Source organism: Neophocaena asiaeorientalis, unplaced genomic scaffold (assembly GCF_003031525.2).
Source record: "Neophocaena asiaeorientalis asiaeorientalis breed wild unplaced genomic scaffold, Neophocaena_asiaeorientalis_V1.1 scaffold629, whole genome shotgun sequence".
Taxonomy (NCBI): domain Eukaryota; kingdom Metazoa; phylum Chordata; class Mammalia; order Artiodactyla; family Phocoenidae; genus Neophocaena; species Neophocaena asiaeorientalis.
The window spans coordinates 473,856-492,938 of NW_020175468.1; the positions used below are offsets into that span (position 1 = coordinate 473,856).

Here is a 19,083-nt window from a genome sequence, read left to right on the forward strand (position 1 = left end):
CAGCAGCTAGAGAAAGCCTGCACGCAGCAACAAAGACCCAACCCAGCCAAAAATAAATAAATAAAATATTAGATTACTTAAAAAAAAAAAAAAAGTAATACATGCCCATGGTTTAAAATAAAAAAATAGCGAGGAAGCGGCTGGGTCCACAGGACACCAAACAGATTCAAAGAATTCGAAAGCATAAGTTCAAGTAATGCTGGGCAGGATAACAGTTCTCCAAAGGTCCGGGGGCGGGGCGGAAGTCCAGACCCTGCTCCCTCCAGGCCCCGCCCCACATTGGCCCCGCCCCTGGCTTCCTGCTCAGTCCAGGCTACTGCTCACGCCCCGCCCCTCACCACGCCCCACCCCTCCTCGGCCCCGCCTGCTGCACGGTCGCGCACGCGCAGTTGCCTGCAAACCCGGAAGCAGAGCGAGGGGCACAGTCCTCGGTTTTTCTGGTTCAACCCGGGTCTTTGGGACGCCCCCAGGCCCTCGATCCGCCACACCTGAGGTTCAGGGGTTGTCACGTACGTTAAAACCCCTTCATCCGCTTGTTCCGCGCCTGGTAAGTCCCGGCAGCACCGTGAGACATCATAGGTCTCCGCCCTGGCCTTTCCGCCCTAGGTCCAAGTAGACACCGCTTGCCGCGTTGCTTTCCTGCTCAGAACCCTTCAGTGACTTCCGCAGGCTCTGATCCCCTCTCTTTCTCAGACGCGCTGTTTCAAGTCCTCACTCCGGAGGTGGATTCTAGTCCTCCCGTTCGACCCTTCCCGGGCAGAGATGGCTGTGCAGACCCAGAGGCCACATCTTCTCCTTGGCCTTGGGGTCGTACAGACATCATCCCTCTCCTGACACCCTCCCCATCTTCGCGACCTCTGGAGTCGGCCGGCTCCTCCCCTCCCTAGCCATCCACTTTGCACTCACCGCTTTGGAGATCTCTGACCCACGCACTGGGACACCCGTTCGGTGACACTCTTTGTGTTTGTTCTGGACAAAACGCATCCCACTGCCTGTGCTTGTCGTGGTGTGTTTACATTCCCGCAGCCCCACTGGAAAATGCACTTCGTGGGCAAGGGACATCTTTCTCTTCCATACCTGTGAATATACAGAGCAGGGGATGGAGCAGAGTCCGAGAGAGAATGAGAAAGACTGAGAAGGAAAGTAATAGTGAAAAAGAGAGGGTGAAGTGGAGGATGGGGCAGGTGGATGTGGAGATACAGTAAGAGCAAAAGAGTGAACCAGAGGAAGAAACCTAGATAAAAAGGCACCTCCAAAAAAAAAAAAAAAAGGCACCTCCAGAAAGACAGAGAGAAGCAAATTGGATGAGAGGGACCTTGATGGGGTAGAAGTGGGAGCAGCAAGGGGCCGGTACATCGAACTGAGAGAGTGAGCGGGGAGGGAATCAAAGAGTTCAGGCCGTGGACAACAGAGACACGTGGTGCTGGGACAGAAAGAGGGGCAGGAGGTGACAGGGAGAGCAGAGGGAGAAACAGAGCAGGGAGGAAATTCCCTGGCATTAATCCCTTCAATGCCTTCTCATTGCCCTCAGGATGAAAATCCAGACTCCACTGTATGACTTTATAGCTGGGAGCTCTGGAGGTGGGGTGACCCTCCGGAGTTGGTCCAATTCGAGGGAAGGAATAGGCTTTTCTATCCTGCACTGATCAGACATTGGACACCGGCTGTCCAAGGAGGTGTCGTGATTTTGGGGCGGCAGCTCCCTGTGGCTGAGTCCAGTTTTCAAGGGGCGGCGGGGTGCGGAGCTGTGAGCCATCAGTAGCCAAACTCCTGGTTGTGAGGAAGTTCGTGTCTGGATCCGGAGGGGATGGATTCAGGAGGTTTACTCTACATAGTAACTTCTGTGAGGTCTCTTAGGAGTGTGAAGTTCATCGACGATACTGGAGTCTCGTCGGAATACGTGGATCGTTGGAGACATTACTCTTGCATTATGACATTATGGCAGTGCCTGACTTGAGGGCAAGGTCTCCAAGAAGGAATATATGGGATCCTGGGTTGGTGGGTGTCTTCCTGCCAGAACGGAAGCTACTGGCGTTTGGAACGTGGTGTGGGATGCCACGGCAGAGTGTGCAGATCAGTAGGGGCTTCTGTCCTGTAACATTGTGGGGTGCCCACTGGGAGCTTGTGGGAGTGTGGGGTGGGACTGGGGTCAGGTGATGGGGGTTTTCATTGGGGGGGCGGTTGCTGGGGGCAGATCTCTGGGCATAAACCTGGAGGAGCTGTAAGTCAGGACAGGACGGCATCCTTTGGCCACTGCCACTGTGTCATCAGTTTGTATCTCTGGGCAGTTATTTTGTTCAGCATATACAGATGGTGATATTGTCCCATCTTAAAAAGAAACAGCAAAAAAGATATTGCCCATCTTTAAAACAAAAAATCTTCAATTAGCTATATTTCCCACTCTAGTAAGTGCCCTTTCTTACTCTCCATTTCAGAACAAAATAAACAACTAGGGCTTCCCTGGTGGCGCAGTGGTTGAGAGTCCGCCTGCCGATGCAGGGGACACGGGTCCGTGCCCCAGTCTGGGAGGATCCCACATGCCGCGGAGCGGCTGGGCCCGTGAGCCATGGCCGCTGAGCCTGCGCATCCGGAGCCTGTGCTCCGCAATGGGAGAGGCCACAACAGTGAGAGGCCCGCGTACCGCAAAAAAATAAATAAATAAAAAATAAACAACTAGAAAGTTGTTTGTTTCACTGCTTCAATTCTTGCTTCCAGTCCTCATTTGAAACCCATCCAGTCCAGCTTTCACACCCACTATTCCACTGATACTTTGCTTATCTAAACGTATTTCTAAATCTAGTGGTATATTCTCAGTCATCATCTCGTCCTTTTAAAAACTTGTTGCACTCCGTCTTCTGGAAGCACTTTTTTCTTGGCTTTCACATCACACTGTTTTTAGAAAATAAATTTAGGTAGCTACCAGCCGTCCATTTTAATTTTCTTCTCCGTGTTCACTTCTCAGTTTCCTGTGCCTCTTTCTCTGACCTCCCTGGTCTCTGACTGTGGGAGTATCTCTGGCCTTAGTCCTTGAATTTCTTTTCTCTGTCTGCACCCACTGTTTCTGTTTCTATCTCATGTCATAACTTTAAACACTGATGTCTCCTTTCATGTCTCCACCCAGACCTCTCCCCTGAAACCGCAGTCCTGTACCCAGCTTATCCAGCTGTCACCTCAGCATCTCTGCTGGGACAGCCAACTGGCATCTTCACCTTAATATGTCCAAAAATGACCCCCCGAACCCTCCCAGATATATTCTCTTGCCGTCCTCCACGTCTCAGTATAGGGCGACCCTGTACTTAGGTCCTGGGGCTTAGGTGAGCATCTCAGCATGTTTTAAAAATATACATTGCTTTACTCGCTAGTGTTTTAACTAATGACAAAAAAAAATTAAAAATATGTTTAGTTAAAATGGATAAGGGAATAATACATGGTTCTAAAATCTCCTGGGGTATGGGGGAAAAGGTTTGAAGACCACAGCCCTTTCTTATCTGCTTTCTTTAATACCCTTTAAAAAAATATATATATATATAATTGAAGTATAGTTGATTTACAATGTTGTGTTAGTTTCAGGTGTACAGCACAGTGATTCAGTTGTATATTATATACATATTATATATATTCTTTTTCAGATTGTTTCCCCTTATAGATTATTACAGGATACTGAGTATAGTTCCCTGTGCTGTACAGTCGGTCCTTGTTGGTTATCTGTTTGATATATAGTAGTGTGTACATGTTAATCCCAACCTCCTAATTTATCCCTCACCCCTCTCCCCTTTGGTAATCATAAATTTGTTTTCTGTGTCTGTGGGTCTATTTCTGTTTTGTAAATAAGTTCATTTGTACCTCTAATACCCTTCTGATCTTTTCTCCTACTTGTCCCCTCCTCACTCACTCTACTGAAGCCACACAGGCCTGTTTGCCCTTTCTGGGACACTACCACTTCAGGGCCTTCCCATGGTGTCCCTCTGCCTAGAGGCCTCTGACCCTTCACTTGCAGGTGGCAAAATCCCTTCTTTCCTCGGGTCTTTGTTCTGCTGTCACCTCTCACTGGCACCTTCTCTGGCTTCTCCCTCCTCCCCCGCCCCCCTGATAACATTCCAGCCACTCCCTCACCCCTACTTCCGGTCCATGTCGCCTGCTCTGCATGTTTCTCTGCTGCTTCCCTTCCCCGTCCCCTTCCCCTGGCTGGATGCGCGTGACAGCAAGGCCCCGGGAGAGAGCAGAGCGCAAGGTGGGAGGGGGGCTGGGCCCGCCTCCTCTGAGTGGTGCTCAACTCCGGTATCACAGTACATTGCTGAGGCGTTTTGCCGATACATCTTTTGTGCCTCCTGACCAGAGTCACGTGGAATGGAACCTCCATAATGTTTAAAGTGCCTCCGGTGATTCTGATCTGTACCCAGCTTTGAGCACCAAGGCTCTGGCTCCTCCATTTATGAAGCTGAGATCAGCCCATGATCCAGAGAGGTGAGGGGGCTCTGTTCTGACTGGAGTTTGATCAGGGCTGGTCTGTGACCAAGGGGAGGGTCTGTCCAGCCCCGAGTCCCCCTGCTACAGCGTACGTGGGGGCTTCAGGAGGGGAGTGAGATCTGAAGGAGAGGGTGGGAAAACTCACCTCTTGGTCTCTGTGTGGGAGTTTACTGTCCTGAGCCCCTCCTGGGACAGTGGGCAGCAGAGGACTGTCTGTTCCACATGCTGAGGTCCTCCCTGTGTGTGTGGCCATGACTCAGAAAGGGCGTGTGTCGATTCTAAGCATTAAACAGCCTATTCTTGACACTCAGGATTGACTTCTCAAGACTGATCTTTGCCTGAGGAAGAAATCTGGAAGAGGAGGGAGAGGAAAGAACAGGAGTCAGAAATGGCTCTTTCTCAGGTAAAGTCATATTCTCAGTTGATTGTTTTGTCTGTCCTTCGTGAAATGCCCTTTTTTGGATTCACTAATCTTATCTGACTCTGAAGTGTCCTGCCTGACACACCTGTATAGTCACACCCACCCAGGTCCTTCCCTCAGGGCCTGTCATCTCCACTTAGATCCTGTCTCCCCATGACCCAGTGACCTGGAACTTGTGAAGAGGCTCCACTGGGTGTAGTCCTGGGCAGGGCTTCACACCCATGGACTGGAGACAGGGTGTCAGTGGTATTCAGTGACAGGGATTGCTTAGGAGCCCATCTAGATGCATTGTCTGCTCTCTGTCAACCAGGATAAAGAAGCTGCACCTATAAGTCATGTACTAATGTGTAGGAATAGTTGGAAAATTCTGGAAAAGAAGAGTGATAAGAGGAAACCAGCTCTGCCTGACTTTATAATGCTTTCAAAGCTAAACAAGCTAAACAATCATGGTGTTTCTGGTTCTAAAACATTAATCATTAATGTTCTCCATTACCCTCATGAATGGAGAAGAAAGTTCAGAAACAGACATCAGTGATAGAGGATGTTTTATTCGATAATTGGTTTTAAAATATGGAGTCAATTGAAATATCTATCATTAAGAGGTTTAAAAAATTATTCTCAGCACATCCATCCCATAGCGACCACAGTGTTCCCGCCAAGGACTATCTTGCAGCAGGTGTTTTAGGTAAAAATGATTATAATTCAGCCAAGACATGGAGCCACAACTTTATTCTTGTCATCAGAGAGGCTGTAGCCAAATTCTGGTTCCACTGTTATTAATAAATATTATATTCTTTTATTTTAAGCATCATGTGAGATATATATATGGTGCTCAAACTTCCAACAAAGCAGCAGCTTAGGTACTAGGATGTAAAGCATCCCCTTCCCTATCTCCATGCCATGTCTCAGTGGGGAATCACTGTTGTAGGTTTTGTGGCAAGACTCAGCTCAGATCTTGTAAGATTGCATTTCACATCGTTATGCAATTTTAGGAAAAATTCTTCATTAAATGTTTGTTGTAATATTTTATTCTGTAAATTTTAAAAACATACACAGCATGTGTCTAGAAGTGGTTTTCACATTAGTAAACACAGATACAGCTTGATCTTCATTGGAACTCTCTCTTAATGAAGACTCATGGGACTTTTACAATTTTTGCTGACATAAAGAACGTGTCAGTGGCTGCCTTAGAGCAGGCTGACTTCTCTGCAGATGTCTGAGGATTTCTCTGGGCAACCTGACATGTGACTACTGGGTCAAGAATGGTGCATTTCATATTTTGATAGATTTTTGTCAGATGTCCTCCCCTAAAACTGCACAGGTTCCCTCCCCGCCACCAACATGTGAGATTTTCCTCAGTGTAAGCAAAACTTGATACTGTATTCTTTTTGTATTTTGAAAATTTTGGGGAAAATGACAATCCTTTGTATTTCCATTTCCAACTACTTGTGAGTCAAGTTTATTCTCTTATGGAAATAAAACATGGATTTTCATACTTTGCTCAGTTTTCTTTTGATATATATTTAAAAGCTATTTTATATTTTGTAGTTTAATTCTTTACACATGCCCTGGTATCCTTCTTAGTTTAGCATTTCTTTGCCATGAAACATAAATCCTTCCTTCTTGCCCTCTGCTTTCTGGTCTTGCTTGAGAAGGCCTCACCTTGCATAATTTTAAAATACTGTGTTCTGCATAGTCCTAATCGTTCCTGTTTATAATTATGTTTTTAATTTGGATTTAACTAAATCTCTAATTTGGCTTTTTTGTGTATATCTTGCAGCTATTTTATTTCATTCATTTTAGTTTCAGATATTACCCACACTGTGCATACCCCCCCACACACACATTCACATATGTCAATAGGTTCACATGTAATTTGGCAAGGCCCACCATTTTGTTTTTCTCTTCAAAATTTTCTCTCTCCTGGGTTTCCCCAGTGGCACAGTGGTTGAGAATTCGCCTGCCAATGCAGGGGAAAGCACGGGTTCGATCCCTGGCCCGGGAAGATCCCACATGCCGCGGAGCAACTAAGCTCGTGTGCCACAACTACTGAGCCCGCGTGCCGCAACTACTGAAGCCCGCGCACCTAGAGCCCGTGCTCCACAATGAGGGAAGCCACCGCAATGAGAAGCCCGTGCACCGCAACGAAGAGTAGCCCCCGCTCGCTGCAACTAGAGAAAACCCGCGTGCAGCAACGAACACAGCCATAAATAAATAAATTAATTAATTAAAAAAAAAAAAAGAAAAAATTTCTCTCTCCTAAATATAATGCAGACTTTTTATTTAAAATCCCACATTTCTTTTCCCTTTGAATTGCTCTGAATTTCTAAATCCCTGAGGTCTTTACGCCACCACATCTTCCAGCGAAAAGTAGGTTTGCCGGTCTTGGATCGCGTCTCTGTTATATCCTTCAGTAAAGTTTTTAAAATTTCATCACATATGTCTTACGAATAGGTGTCACAGTAAAATCGCTAATGGGAATTTGCTTCTCCCTCTTCTGGCTCCGGCCTAGGCGTCCTGTGCAGTGGTGAAGGGCAGGAGCCTGCTGGCCCACTTGTCTCAGCCTTACCTGTAGTGGAAATGCCTCTAGTGCCTCCAGTGATTATGATGCTTGGTGAAATAGTTTTGCTTAATAACAGTTCCTTTAATTTCCTATTTGGCATAATTTGGGGGGGGGTTAGTTTACCATAACCACTTTTTAAAAAATTTATTGAAGTATAGTTGATTTACAATGTTGTGTTAATTTCTGCTGTACAGCAAAGTGACTCAATTATACATATATATATATTCTTTTCCATTCTGGTTTATCACAGGATATTGAATATAGTTCCCTGTGCTATATAGTAGGACCTTGTTGCTTATCCCTACTTGGCATCATTTTATTTGTTTATTTTTTTGGCTGCATTGGGTCTTCTTTGCGGCACGCGGGCTTTCTCTAGCTGCGGTGAGTGGGGTCTATTCTTCTATGCGGTGCACAGGCTTCTCATTGTGGTGGCTTCTCTTGTTGCGGCACACGGGCTTCAGTAGTTGCAGCACGTGGGCTCAGTAATTGTGGCACATGGGCTTAGTTGCTCTGCAGCATGTGGGATCTTCCCGGACCAGGGTTTGAACCCATGTCCCCTGCATTGGCAGGTGGATTCTTAACCACTGCGCCACCAGGGAAGCCCGGCATAATTTTAATCATCCAGTATTTCTTCAAAGGTCTACTGCCATGATAAACATTTTTTCTATTTAATCTGCTAAATTAACCTACAACATTAGTAACTTTCCTCATCTTGAATCACTATTTTTAATTAGTGGAATAAACTCCACTTGACTTTTGTTGGTGGCTGAATATCTGAGTTAAATGGATAGACCTGTATTTATGTTTTTGCATGTGTGTGGACTCTGTCATGCTTGAAGATACCACTCATACTCTAGCTCATCCAGGTACTGAATATCACTTAGTGTGTAGAACATAATATGTATCTCCTCCACATAAACAATCCTGTGTTGAATAATTTCATTTGTATATTTCTTCCATTGTCCTCAAAATGGGAAATCTACAGTGATTCAGTGGATCTGATATCCTCTGCTGGAAAAATATAATAAAATTAGGGACATATAAATTACTCAAAATGATCTGTCACTTCAACTGAATCAATCCCTACACCTCTTTCCTACTCACATTTTGTGTGAAGACAAGAACTCTCCCCGTGGTCTCTTAGTGAAACATGTTTTTTATTTCAGGGACTATTGACATTCAGGGATGTGGCCATCGAATTCTCTCAGGAGGAGTGGGAATGCCTGGACCCTGCTCAGAGGGCCTTGTACAGGGACGTGATGTTGGAGACCTACAGGAACCTGCTCTCCCTGGGTGAGGATAACACCCCTCCAGAAGTTGGGATCTGCCCTAGTGAGTCTCTTGAGAACCCCTGCCTTGCTTGACTGAGATTGAAGCTGTGTTGACTATGAAATGAAACATAGGATAATTCAGCATCTGGAGTTTAACCTTCCCCTCTCTTTAGATGGTCACACACATCAGATTAGTAGTGTCTCCAGAAGATGAGTAAAAACAAAATCTTACAGCAAACTTTAAAAAATTTCCAATTCTGGATCCACTCTTATCCCTGTAGTTTTCATTCAGTAGTTCTTGGAAGACAACTAGGTTATCTTTTTAAAAGATGCTCCTTAAGCATTCAGAATGAGACAGTGAGTGAAGAGATTTGTGAAATATTTTTTTAGACACATCTGTAACGTCCTCTCAAAAGAACAAAGGGCTAGAATTGTATTCTGGAAAAGCCACAGCACATTATGTTCCTCTCTTATAAACAGAAAACTCTTTTTCTGACCTGAATATTATTTAAATTTTGGAGCAAGGGAGAAAGCCCCAGAATGTGGAGAACAAAATGAAAGAAATGAAAAAAGTTAGTGGGTGGGAATGTATCAAAGGTGTGAACATCGGTAAGAGCTCAGAAGGGCAAAGAGGAAGCCACACCGTTAATAGTTTGGGAAAGTCCCTGTAAGTGGGAAAGTTCTATGGGAAAACAAATGTTTATTTCTTGTGAGCTCTCAAAGGAAATTTTTCTTCCCTTCCACTTTCTTTTTTTTTTGCGGTACGTGGGGCTCTTACTGTTGTGGCCTCTCCCGTTGTGGAGCACAGGCTCCAGACGCGCAGGCTCAGCGGCTATGGCTCACGGGCCCAGCCGCTCCGTGGCTTGTGGGATCTTCCCGGACCGGGGCACGAACCCGCATCTCCTGCATCGGCAGGCGGACTCCCAACCACTGCGCCACCAGGGAAGCCCCCTTCCCTTCCACTTTTTGCTTTCTTCTTCAGACATGTAAAAGTTCATCCTTCCAGCCTCCAGGGGTGCTCCAGCTCATGCAAAGACCAAGGCAAAATTTTGATCATGACCTATGACACTCTTTGTGGGGCACTGGGAGGGCTGGTTATAAGAAGTCCTCTTTCTTCTTTGGTCTCATTCTATACCCAGTTTTCAGTCCACACAGATCAGTGCTGAAGCCTCCCCAGTCCTGGCCCCAGTTCTTCTCCAGGTTCCATTCCCATTTCAATACTTGGGAGACCTTCTCATGGGATGGGAAAACATTGCCATCTGGGGCCCCAGGAAAGTGCATGGGGCTATGTCAAGTCCTCTCTGCCTCTTTAGGACCCCCAGCCATTTCTTCAGTTCTGCTTTTGCCACACATCAAGGAGTATGTGTAGCAGAAGTGGTGTGGGTCTTTTGATCCAGCAGTAAAATTGCTTTTACTCAGCGGGAGTATATGCAGTACCATACCATACCTTAAGTTCTGGTGTGTTGTGCTTTTGCTTCTTTCTTAGAGTGTTTTCTAATTTCCCTGGTGAGATCACCTCTGACTCATTGGTTGTTTTAAGAGTGTTTTAAAATTTCCATATATTTGTGAGCTTTCCAGTTTTCCTTAAGTTAATCATTTCTATTTTCCTTCTACTGTGGTTGGAGAAAATACTTTGTATGATTTCGGGCTTTTTCAACTTATTGAGACTTGCTTTATGGTTTAATATATGGTCTACCCTAGAGAATGTTCCACGTGCACCTAGAGAAGAATGTGTATTTTGCTTTTATTGGGTGGAGTGTTCTATATATGTCTGTGAGAGTTAGCTGGTTTATAGTCTTGCTGAAATCCTCTGTGTCCTTACTGAACTTCTGCCTGGCTGTACTCTCTATTAAAAGGGGGCAATGGAAGTCTCCAAATGTTATTCTAGAACTGTTTTTATTTCTTCCTTCCTTAAATTCTGTCAGTGTTTGCTTCATATATTTGGGGGCCCTCTTGTTTAGGTGTGTATATTTGTCGTAATTCCTTGATGAGTTATCCTTTTTTCAATAAATAATGTCCTTCTTTGTCTCATAAAAAATTTTGACTTAAAGTTTATTTTGTCTGATAATAGTATAGCACTCCAGGTCTCTTTTGGTTGCTATTTGCGTGGAATTTGTATTCGTTTGCTAGGGCTGCCATAACAAAGTACCACAGCCTGTGTGGCTTAAACATCAGAAATGTATTTTCTCACGGTTTTGGAAGCTAGAAATCTGAGATCAGGTTGTCAGCAGAGTTATATTATCCCAGGTTATTCTCTTTAGCTTGTGGCTGGCTGTCTTTTCCTACCTGTGTCTTCACATGGTCTTCCCTCTGGGTGTCTGTGTCATAATCTCTTCTTATAAGGACACCAGTCATTAGATTAGAGCCCACTCCATTGACCTCATTTAACCTTAATTACTCCTTTAAGTAATTTTGGGGGGGACACAATTCATCCCATAACAGATTCATTTGCTGTTCTTTCATTTCTAACCTATTTGCATCTTTGTATCTAAAGTGAATCTCCTACGTATAGAACATAGGCATACCTTGGAGATACTGTGGATTTGGTTCTAGACCACTGCCATAAAGCAAATATCACAATAAAGTGAGTCACGAATTTTTTGGTTTCCTGGTGCATATGAAAGTTACGTTTGCATTATACGGTAGTCTATTAAGTGTACGATAGCAATATGTCTAAAAAAATGTACATACCTTAATTAAAAAATACTTTAGGGAATTCCCTGGCGTTCCAGTGATTGGGACTCTGCGCTTCCACTGCAGGAGGGCACATGTTCAATTCCTGGTCAGGGGACTAAGATCCTTCATGCTGTGTGGCACAGCCAAAAAAAAAAAAAACCTTTATTGCTAAAACTCGCTAATGATCACCTGAGCCTTCAGTGAGTCATAATCCTTGTGCAGGTGGAGGGTCTTGCCTGGATGCTTGATGGCTGCTGACTGATCAGAGTGGTGGTTGCTAAAGGTTGGGTGGCTGTAGCAATTTCTTTTTTAAAAATTTTATTTATTTATTTTTGTCTGCGTTGGGTCTTTGTTGCTACATGCAGGCTTTCTCTAGCTGCGGCGAGCAGGGGCTACTCTTCGTTGAGGTGCGCGGGCTTCTCACTGCGGTGGCTTCTCTTGTTGCGGAGCACGGGCTCTAGGCTGCGGGCTTCAGTAGTTGTGGCATGCAGGCTCAGTAGTTGTGGCGCACGGGCTTAGCTGCTCTGTGGCATGTGGGATCTTCCCGGACCAGATCTTGAACCCGTGTCCCCTGCATTGGCAGGCAGATTCTTAACTACTGCGTCCTCAGGGAAGCCCTTCTTTCCTTTTTTTAAACATTTTTATTGGAGTATAGTTGATGCAGTTTCTTAGAATAAGACAACTAAGAAGTTTGCCTCATCGGGTGACTCTTCCTCTCATGTAGCAAGCAATGTTGTTTGGTAACATTTTACCCACAGTCGAACTTCTTTCAGAATTGGAGTCAGTCCTCTCAAACCCTGCGGCTGCTTTATCAACTAAGTTTATGTAATATTCTAAATCTTTTATTTAACATTTCAGTGGTCTCCACAGCATCTTCACCAGGAATAGATTCCATCTCAAGAAACTACTTTCTTTGCTCATCCATAAGAAGCAACTCCTCATCTGTTAAAGTTTTATCATGAGATTGCAGCAATTCAGTCACATCTTCAGGCTCCTTGCTATTTTCCCAACATCTGTAGTTACTTCCACTGAAGTCCTGAACCCCTCAAAGTCATCCATGAGGATTGGAATCAACTTCTCCCAAACTCTTGTAAATGTTGATATTTTGGCCTCTTCCCATGAATCATGAATGTTCTTAATGGCATTTAGTATGGTGGCTCCATTCCAGAAGGTTTTCAATTTAATTTGCCCAGCTCCATCAGAGGAATCACTGTCTATGGCAGCTATAGCCTTACAAAATGTATTTCCTGAATAATAAGACTTGAAAGTTGAAATTACTCCTTAATCCATGGGCTGCAAAATGGATGTTGTGTTAGCAGTCATGAAAACAACATTAATTTTGTACATCTCCATCAGAGCTCTTGGGTGACCAGGTGCATTGTCTGTGAGCAGTAATATTTTGAAAAGAATCTTTTTTTCTGAGCAGTAGGTCTTAGTACTGGGCTTAAAATATTCAGTAAACCATGTTGTAAACAGATGTGCTGTCATCCAGGCTTTGTTGGTCCATTTATAGAGCACAGGCAGAGAAGATTTAACATAATTCTTTAGTGCCCTAGGATTTGGGGAATGGTAAGTGAGCACTGGCTTCAACTTAAAATCACCAGCTGTATTAGATCCTAACAAGAGAGTCAGCCTCTCCTTTGAAGCTTTGAAGCCAGGCATTGATTTCTCCTCTCTAGCTATGAAAGTCCTAAATGGCATCTTCTTCCAATATAAGGTTGCTTTATGTACATTGAAAATTTGTTTAGTGTAGCCACCTTCATTAATTATCTTAGCTAGATCTTCTGGATAACTTGCTGCAGCTTCTACATCAGCACTTAATGCTTCACCTTGCACTTTTATGTTATGGAGATGGCTTCTTTCCTAAAACTTCATGAACCAACCTCTATTAGCTTCAGACTTTTCTTCTGCAGCTTCCTAACTCCTTTCAGCCTTCTTAGAAGAGAGTTAGGGACTTGCTCTGGATTAGACTTTGGCTTAAGGGAATGTTGTGGCTGGTTTGGTCTTCTATCCAGACCATTAAAGCTTTCTGCACACCAGCAATGTGGCTATTTTGCTTTCTTATCATTCATGTGTTCACTGGAGTAGCACTTTTAATTTCCTTCAAGAACTTTTCCTTTGTGTTTACAGCTTGGCTGTTTGGTGCAAGAGGCTCAGCTTTTGGCCTGTTTCAGCTTTCAATATGCCTTCTTCACTAAACTTAGTAGTTTCTAGCTTTTGATTTAAATGTAGAGATGTGTGGCTTTTCCTTTCACTTGAACACTTGACCTGATTTCATTATTGCTATGTGTCAGAGAATAAGGAGGCCGAGAGAGAAAGAGAGAGAGAGAGATGGGGGAAGAGCCAGTCAGTGGAGCAATCAGAGCACAACTCATTTACTGATTTAAGTTAGCTGTCTATATGGGGTGCAGTTCGTGGTACCTCAAAATAATTACAGTAATAACATCAAAGATCACTGATCACAGATCACCAAAATGAATATAATAATAATGAAAAAGTCTGAGATACTGCAAGAATCACCAAAATGTGACACAGAGACACAAAGTGAGCAAATGCTGTTGGAAAAACGGTGCCAGCATATTTGCTCAACACAGGATTGCCAGAAACCTTCAATTTGTAAAAAAATGCAATATCTGTGAAGTGCAATAAAAGGAAGTATGCCTGTATAGTTGGATCCTATTTTTTAAATCCTTGCTGCAAACCTCTACCCTTTAATTGGAGTTTAATCCATTTATATTTACTGTAATTAGTGATAAAAGAGGACCTCTCTCACTAGCTGTTTGTTTTCCATGTGTCATATCTTTTCCCCTCAAGTCTTCCATTACTGCCTTCTTTGTGTTAGATAGGTATTTCCTAACGTACAATTTTGATTCCTTCCTGTTTCCTTTACTATACAGTTGGCCCTTGGATGATGTGGGGGTTTGCGGCACTGACCCTCCACACAGTTGAAAACTGTTTATAATTTATAGTCAGTCCTCCGTATATGCAACTCTTCTGTATATGTGATTTCTTCTTATCTGTGGTTCTGCATCTTATCTGTTTATTTTGTTTGGTCTTTTTTTCTTTTGGTTGTTTTGACCATGCTGCACCGCTTGTGGGATCTCAGCCCCTGACCAGGGATTGAACCTGGGGGCCACAGCAGTGAAAGCTCTGAATCCTAACCACTATAACCTGGCTTTTCGATGTGTCTGCTCTTTGCCCCAACTTTAATCTCTTGCCCCAAGTGTCAGCAGCTAATACATTTCCCCTTATATATGGTTGTTTTCTCTTTTTCCTTTTTTTTGGCCATGCCATGCGGCATGCGGGATCTTAGTCCAACCAGGGATCAAACCCATGCCCCCTGCATTGGGAGCACGGAGTCTTAACCACTGGACCACCAGGGAAGTCCCTAAATATGTTTGATAAGTGGCTCCTGCATAGCATCTCTGCCCTGGGAGAGTTTTGAGTTATGCAACATTTTCCAATTCTCACATTATGTGTTCCTTTGAATATAAGTCCTTTTTCTTGTTCTTAAGAGAGAAATCATTAGATTTCCACAGTCTGTAATATTGTATAATTGTGGTTACTATTTACCTGTTGGTTTTATCTTGGTTTATTAAAATTTTTTATTTATTGTCACTTACAGATTATGGATTTCAGTAGCTAGCATAGAGTACGACTGCAGTTCACCAACTGTTAATGTTGTGTAATGCCTATTCTGCTTGAATATAGATAGTTTTAGAGTAGATACTCAGAATATTTTGTCACACCAACGATATATTATTAAATTCTTCCTGATTTTGCTATTACCTTTTTAGTTTTTCAATTTGTAATTTTCATGTATTTATCTTAAATCATTATGTCTTTTTGGATTATTTATCATTACTTCATATGGTGCTATCTGTTAGCACTTATTTGCATGCAATAATTTATGTAGTAAATCTGCATTTTTATAATACCTGTTTCTCTTCAATATGAGACAACCATTTGTCTACTGCCAATTGGTGTGTTCTTTGGTGTGGTAGTCAAAGAATACACTTTCACAGATTAGGTAAGTTTACATAGTGTGAGTGATTTGGTTTTAGCGTGTTTGAAAGTAGGCTGCAGTTAAAATAATTTAAAATGCATGTATATTTTATTAAAGGATTCTATTCACTTTCTATTCTTAAACATTTATAGAGTTTGGTTAAGAAGTTTTTCATCTCTTCAATGTAAGCATTACTTTTAGTGTAATATTCATCTTCCAACTCTACTTAATATGAAGACTATGGTTATCTTTCAGATATCTCCATTAGTTTTCTGACCAAGGAATTATTAAAGAAGAAAAACATTAATAACAGAGAATTATACCAACCAGTGGTCTTGGGAAGACATGGAAGCCGTGGTATTGAGGATTTTGACTTCAGCAAAGTCAGGGGAACTGTGTATGGATGTGAAGAAAGAAATTCCAAAGGAGAGCTTATGACAGATAACATAAATCACACTGGTAGAAAAGATAAACAATACAGCAAATCCTGGATTAACTTACCTTTAAAACAAAGTGTTTCTTTAAGAAAAAGTGCATGTCAATATTTAAAAAATAGGAAGTCATTTATAAAGAATTTGTTAAAAATAAAAAGTAACACAGTTTATGCAGGAAACAAGTATACAGAACATTTTGAAAATAGAACTGGATTAAGCTTTCAATCACATCTGACTGAATTGCAGAGATTTCAAACTGAAGAGAAAATTTATGAAGGTAATCAAGTTGAGAAGTCTGTCAAAACTTGTTCCTCAATTTCATCACTTCAAAGATTTCCTCCTAGTGTCAAAACCAACATTTGCAACACATATGGAAGGGTTTCTTCCTTCATTCCTATGTATCCCTCATTGCTTACACAGCAACAGAAAACAAATATTAGAGAAAAATTATACGAATGTAGTGAATGTGGAAAGACTTTTATCCATCATTCAGTCCTTACTAGTCATCAGAGAATTCATTCTGAGCAGAGACCTTACAAATGTAATGAGTGTAGTAAAGCCTTTAAACAGTTCTCAAACCTCACAAGACATCAGAGAATCCACACTGGAGAGAAACCCTATAAATGTAATATATGTGACAAGGTCTTCAATCAGAATTCCCACCTTACAAATCATTGGAGAATTCATACTGGAGAGAAACCACACAAGTGTTATGAGTGTGGCAAGGCTTTTATCAAATGTTCAGACCTTTGGCGTCATGAGAGAATTCATACTGGAGAGAAACCTTACAAATGTAACGAGTGTGGGAAGGGTTTTACCAAACGTTCATATCTTTGGGATCATCAGAGGATTCATACTGGAGAGAAACCATACAAATGTACTGAATGTGGCAAGGTTTTTAGGCAGTGGTCTACCCTCAGGATTCACCGAAGAATTCATACTGGTGAGAAGCCTTATAGATGTAACGAATGTGGCAAAGCTTTTAAGCAGTGCTCACACCTGACTAAACATCAGAATGTACATCCTGGAGAAAAGCCACACAAATGTACTGTGTGTGGCAAGGCTTTCATCCACATTTCAAGTCTGGTAAAACATCAGAAAATTCATACTGGAGAAAAACCACACAAATGTAATGAGTGTGGTAAGGCTTTCCTCCAAAGTTCAAGTCTTACAGAACATCAGAGAATCCATACCGGGGAGAAACCTTATAAATGTAATGAATGTGGCAAGGCCTTCACTGTGTGTTCAAGCCTAACTCAACATAAAAGAAACCACACTGGAGAGAAACCTTACAAATGTAATGCGTGTGATAAAGCCTACACACAATTTGTACACCTTACTAGACATCAGAAAATACATACCAAAAAGAAAAATCTTGAATCTAATGTACCTGATAATGCTTTTATTCAGAGCTCAAGCTTGGAGGATTATCAGAGAATTCATGGTAGAGAGAAACCTTACAAATGTAATGAGTGTGGCAAAGCCTTTAACTGGTGTTCACGCCTCACCCGACACCAGAGGATCCATACTGGAGAGAAACCATATAAATGTCATGTATGTGGCAAGGCCTTCAGTCAGAACTCAAACCTAACAATTCATCAGAGAGTTCACACTGGAGAGAAACCTTACAAATGTAAGGAGTGTGGCAAAGCCTTTAAGCAGTACTCAAGCCTCACCAGACACCAGAATATACATCCTGGAGAGAAGCCACACAAATGTAATATGTGTGGCAAGGCTTTTATCAAACGTTCACACCTTTGGGGTCATGAGAGAATACATACTGGAGAGAAGTCATACAAATGTACTGAATGTGGCAAGGCCTTTAGACAATGGTCTGACCTTAGGAGTCACCAAAGAATTCATACTGGAGAGAAACCCTTAGAAATGTAATGAATGGGGTAAATCATTTAACCATTTTAAACAATGGACTACAATCAGATAACTTATACTAGGGAGACTAAGTCTCTAGTCCTAGATTAATCAATTTCAGATGTTAAGTTCTTCACAGTTATTAAAAGTCACAATCATTTCAAATTTATGAAATGATGGGTATTGGTAGAGCAAGGGGATCTTTGGAAATGTACCATTTCCTCTTTTTAAAAATACTTTTATTATATGAAGTTTCTTGAAAAGGCTGTATTACTATTGATGTTTTTCAACCTGAAGTTTAAAATTTATTGATGTTATGCCTTCATCACATGCTTTTATGTGTTACCATGATGGGCTCTGCTAAGGGATCATTAAGATAAAAGGGCCTACTTGTATTAGGTGGAGATCATTCATATTCATGTTTTCTGAAGGAACAGGACACTGAATTTTAACAAACAACACTGTGTTTTTGAATGAGAGCTTGGGAAATATATGTAAAACGATGTAAATCATAATAATTTCAGATCCTTTTCTACAGATTTGTTGGTACAACAGAGGACCCACTGGATTATCAGAAACCAACGCTCTGCCAGTTGAGGGTGAAACAGAGCAGTCCTTAAGATTAAGAGACTGAGATTTTGGGCTTCCCTGGTGGCGCAGTGGTTGAGAGTCCGCCTGCCGATGCAGGGGACATGGGTTCGTGCCCCGGTCCGGGAAGATCCCACATGCCGCGGAGCGGCTGGGCCCGTGAGCCGTGGCCACTGAGCCTGCACGTCCGGAGCCTGTGCTCCGCAACGGGAGAGGCCACAACAGTGAGAGGCCCGCGTACCGCAAAAGAAAAAAAAAAGAGAGAGACTGAGATTTTCATGAGAATAGGATGATAGGTTAGTAAGGACTGCTTATGTGGTAGAAATAATGGAGAAGAAATGATGGTCCTCCTCTCTTTTCAAAGAAAATAGCTGATGTCAAATATGAGAGAAAATATAGTCTTATTCTTAGTAACTAAAGAGAACAATTATCAGAAAGGAGAACTTAATCAAAACACCCAGAATGCAGTGTACATGTGTAGGATTAACGTTTAACCACTGTATCACTTTGATACCATTTTACTCAAAATGTGTCAGAGTTGTCATGTTTTATTAATATAATTTAATCATTTTAAAACTCTAAATGAATTGTTTTCTATCTTATCAAGCCTATGCCACCTCACTGTGGTACTTCGTAACAAATACTAACAATACATCTTTAGGACGTTAAGGTTGAAAGGCACCTGCAACAATTTCTTTGCATGATGGAATCAAACAACGTACAATTTTATGAATATATATTCACAACATCCTTGAGTTATTCTTTCTACACTCTGCCCCTTGGGTATT

At 42.4% G+C, this 19,083-nt stretch overlaps 1 protein-coding gene across 1 annotated transcript; it reads left to right on the forward strand.

The window, feature by feature from the left end:
* The first annotated feature begins 403 nt into the window (after window positions 1–403).
* On the forward strand, window positions 404–18,378 carry LOC112415421 (zinc finger protein 677-like). Its single transcript, XM_024768399.1, has 5 exons — window positions 404–547; window positions 4,337–4,464; window positions 4,779–4,870; window positions 8,618–8,783; window positions 15,660–18,378. The coding sequence occupies exons 3-5, from the start codon at window positions 4,856–4,858 to the stop codon at window positions 17,726–17,728; spliced, it is 2,250 nt and encodes a 749-aa protein (XP_024624167.1). The 5' UTR covers window positions 404–547; window positions 4,337–4,464; window positions 4,779–4,855; the 3' UTR covers window positions 17,729–18,378.
* The last annotated feature ends 705 nt before the right edge of the window (window positions 18,379–19,083 follow it).

What these genes read in the sequence shown, in the direction of transcription:
- LOC112415421 (XM_024768399.1), top strand. An exon ending in AGAAGTTGGGATCTGCCCTA is followed by an intron (nt 8,784 to 15,659) that starts GTGAGTCTCTTG and finishes GTTATCTTTCAG; the next exon opens with ATATCTCCATTAGTTTTCTG.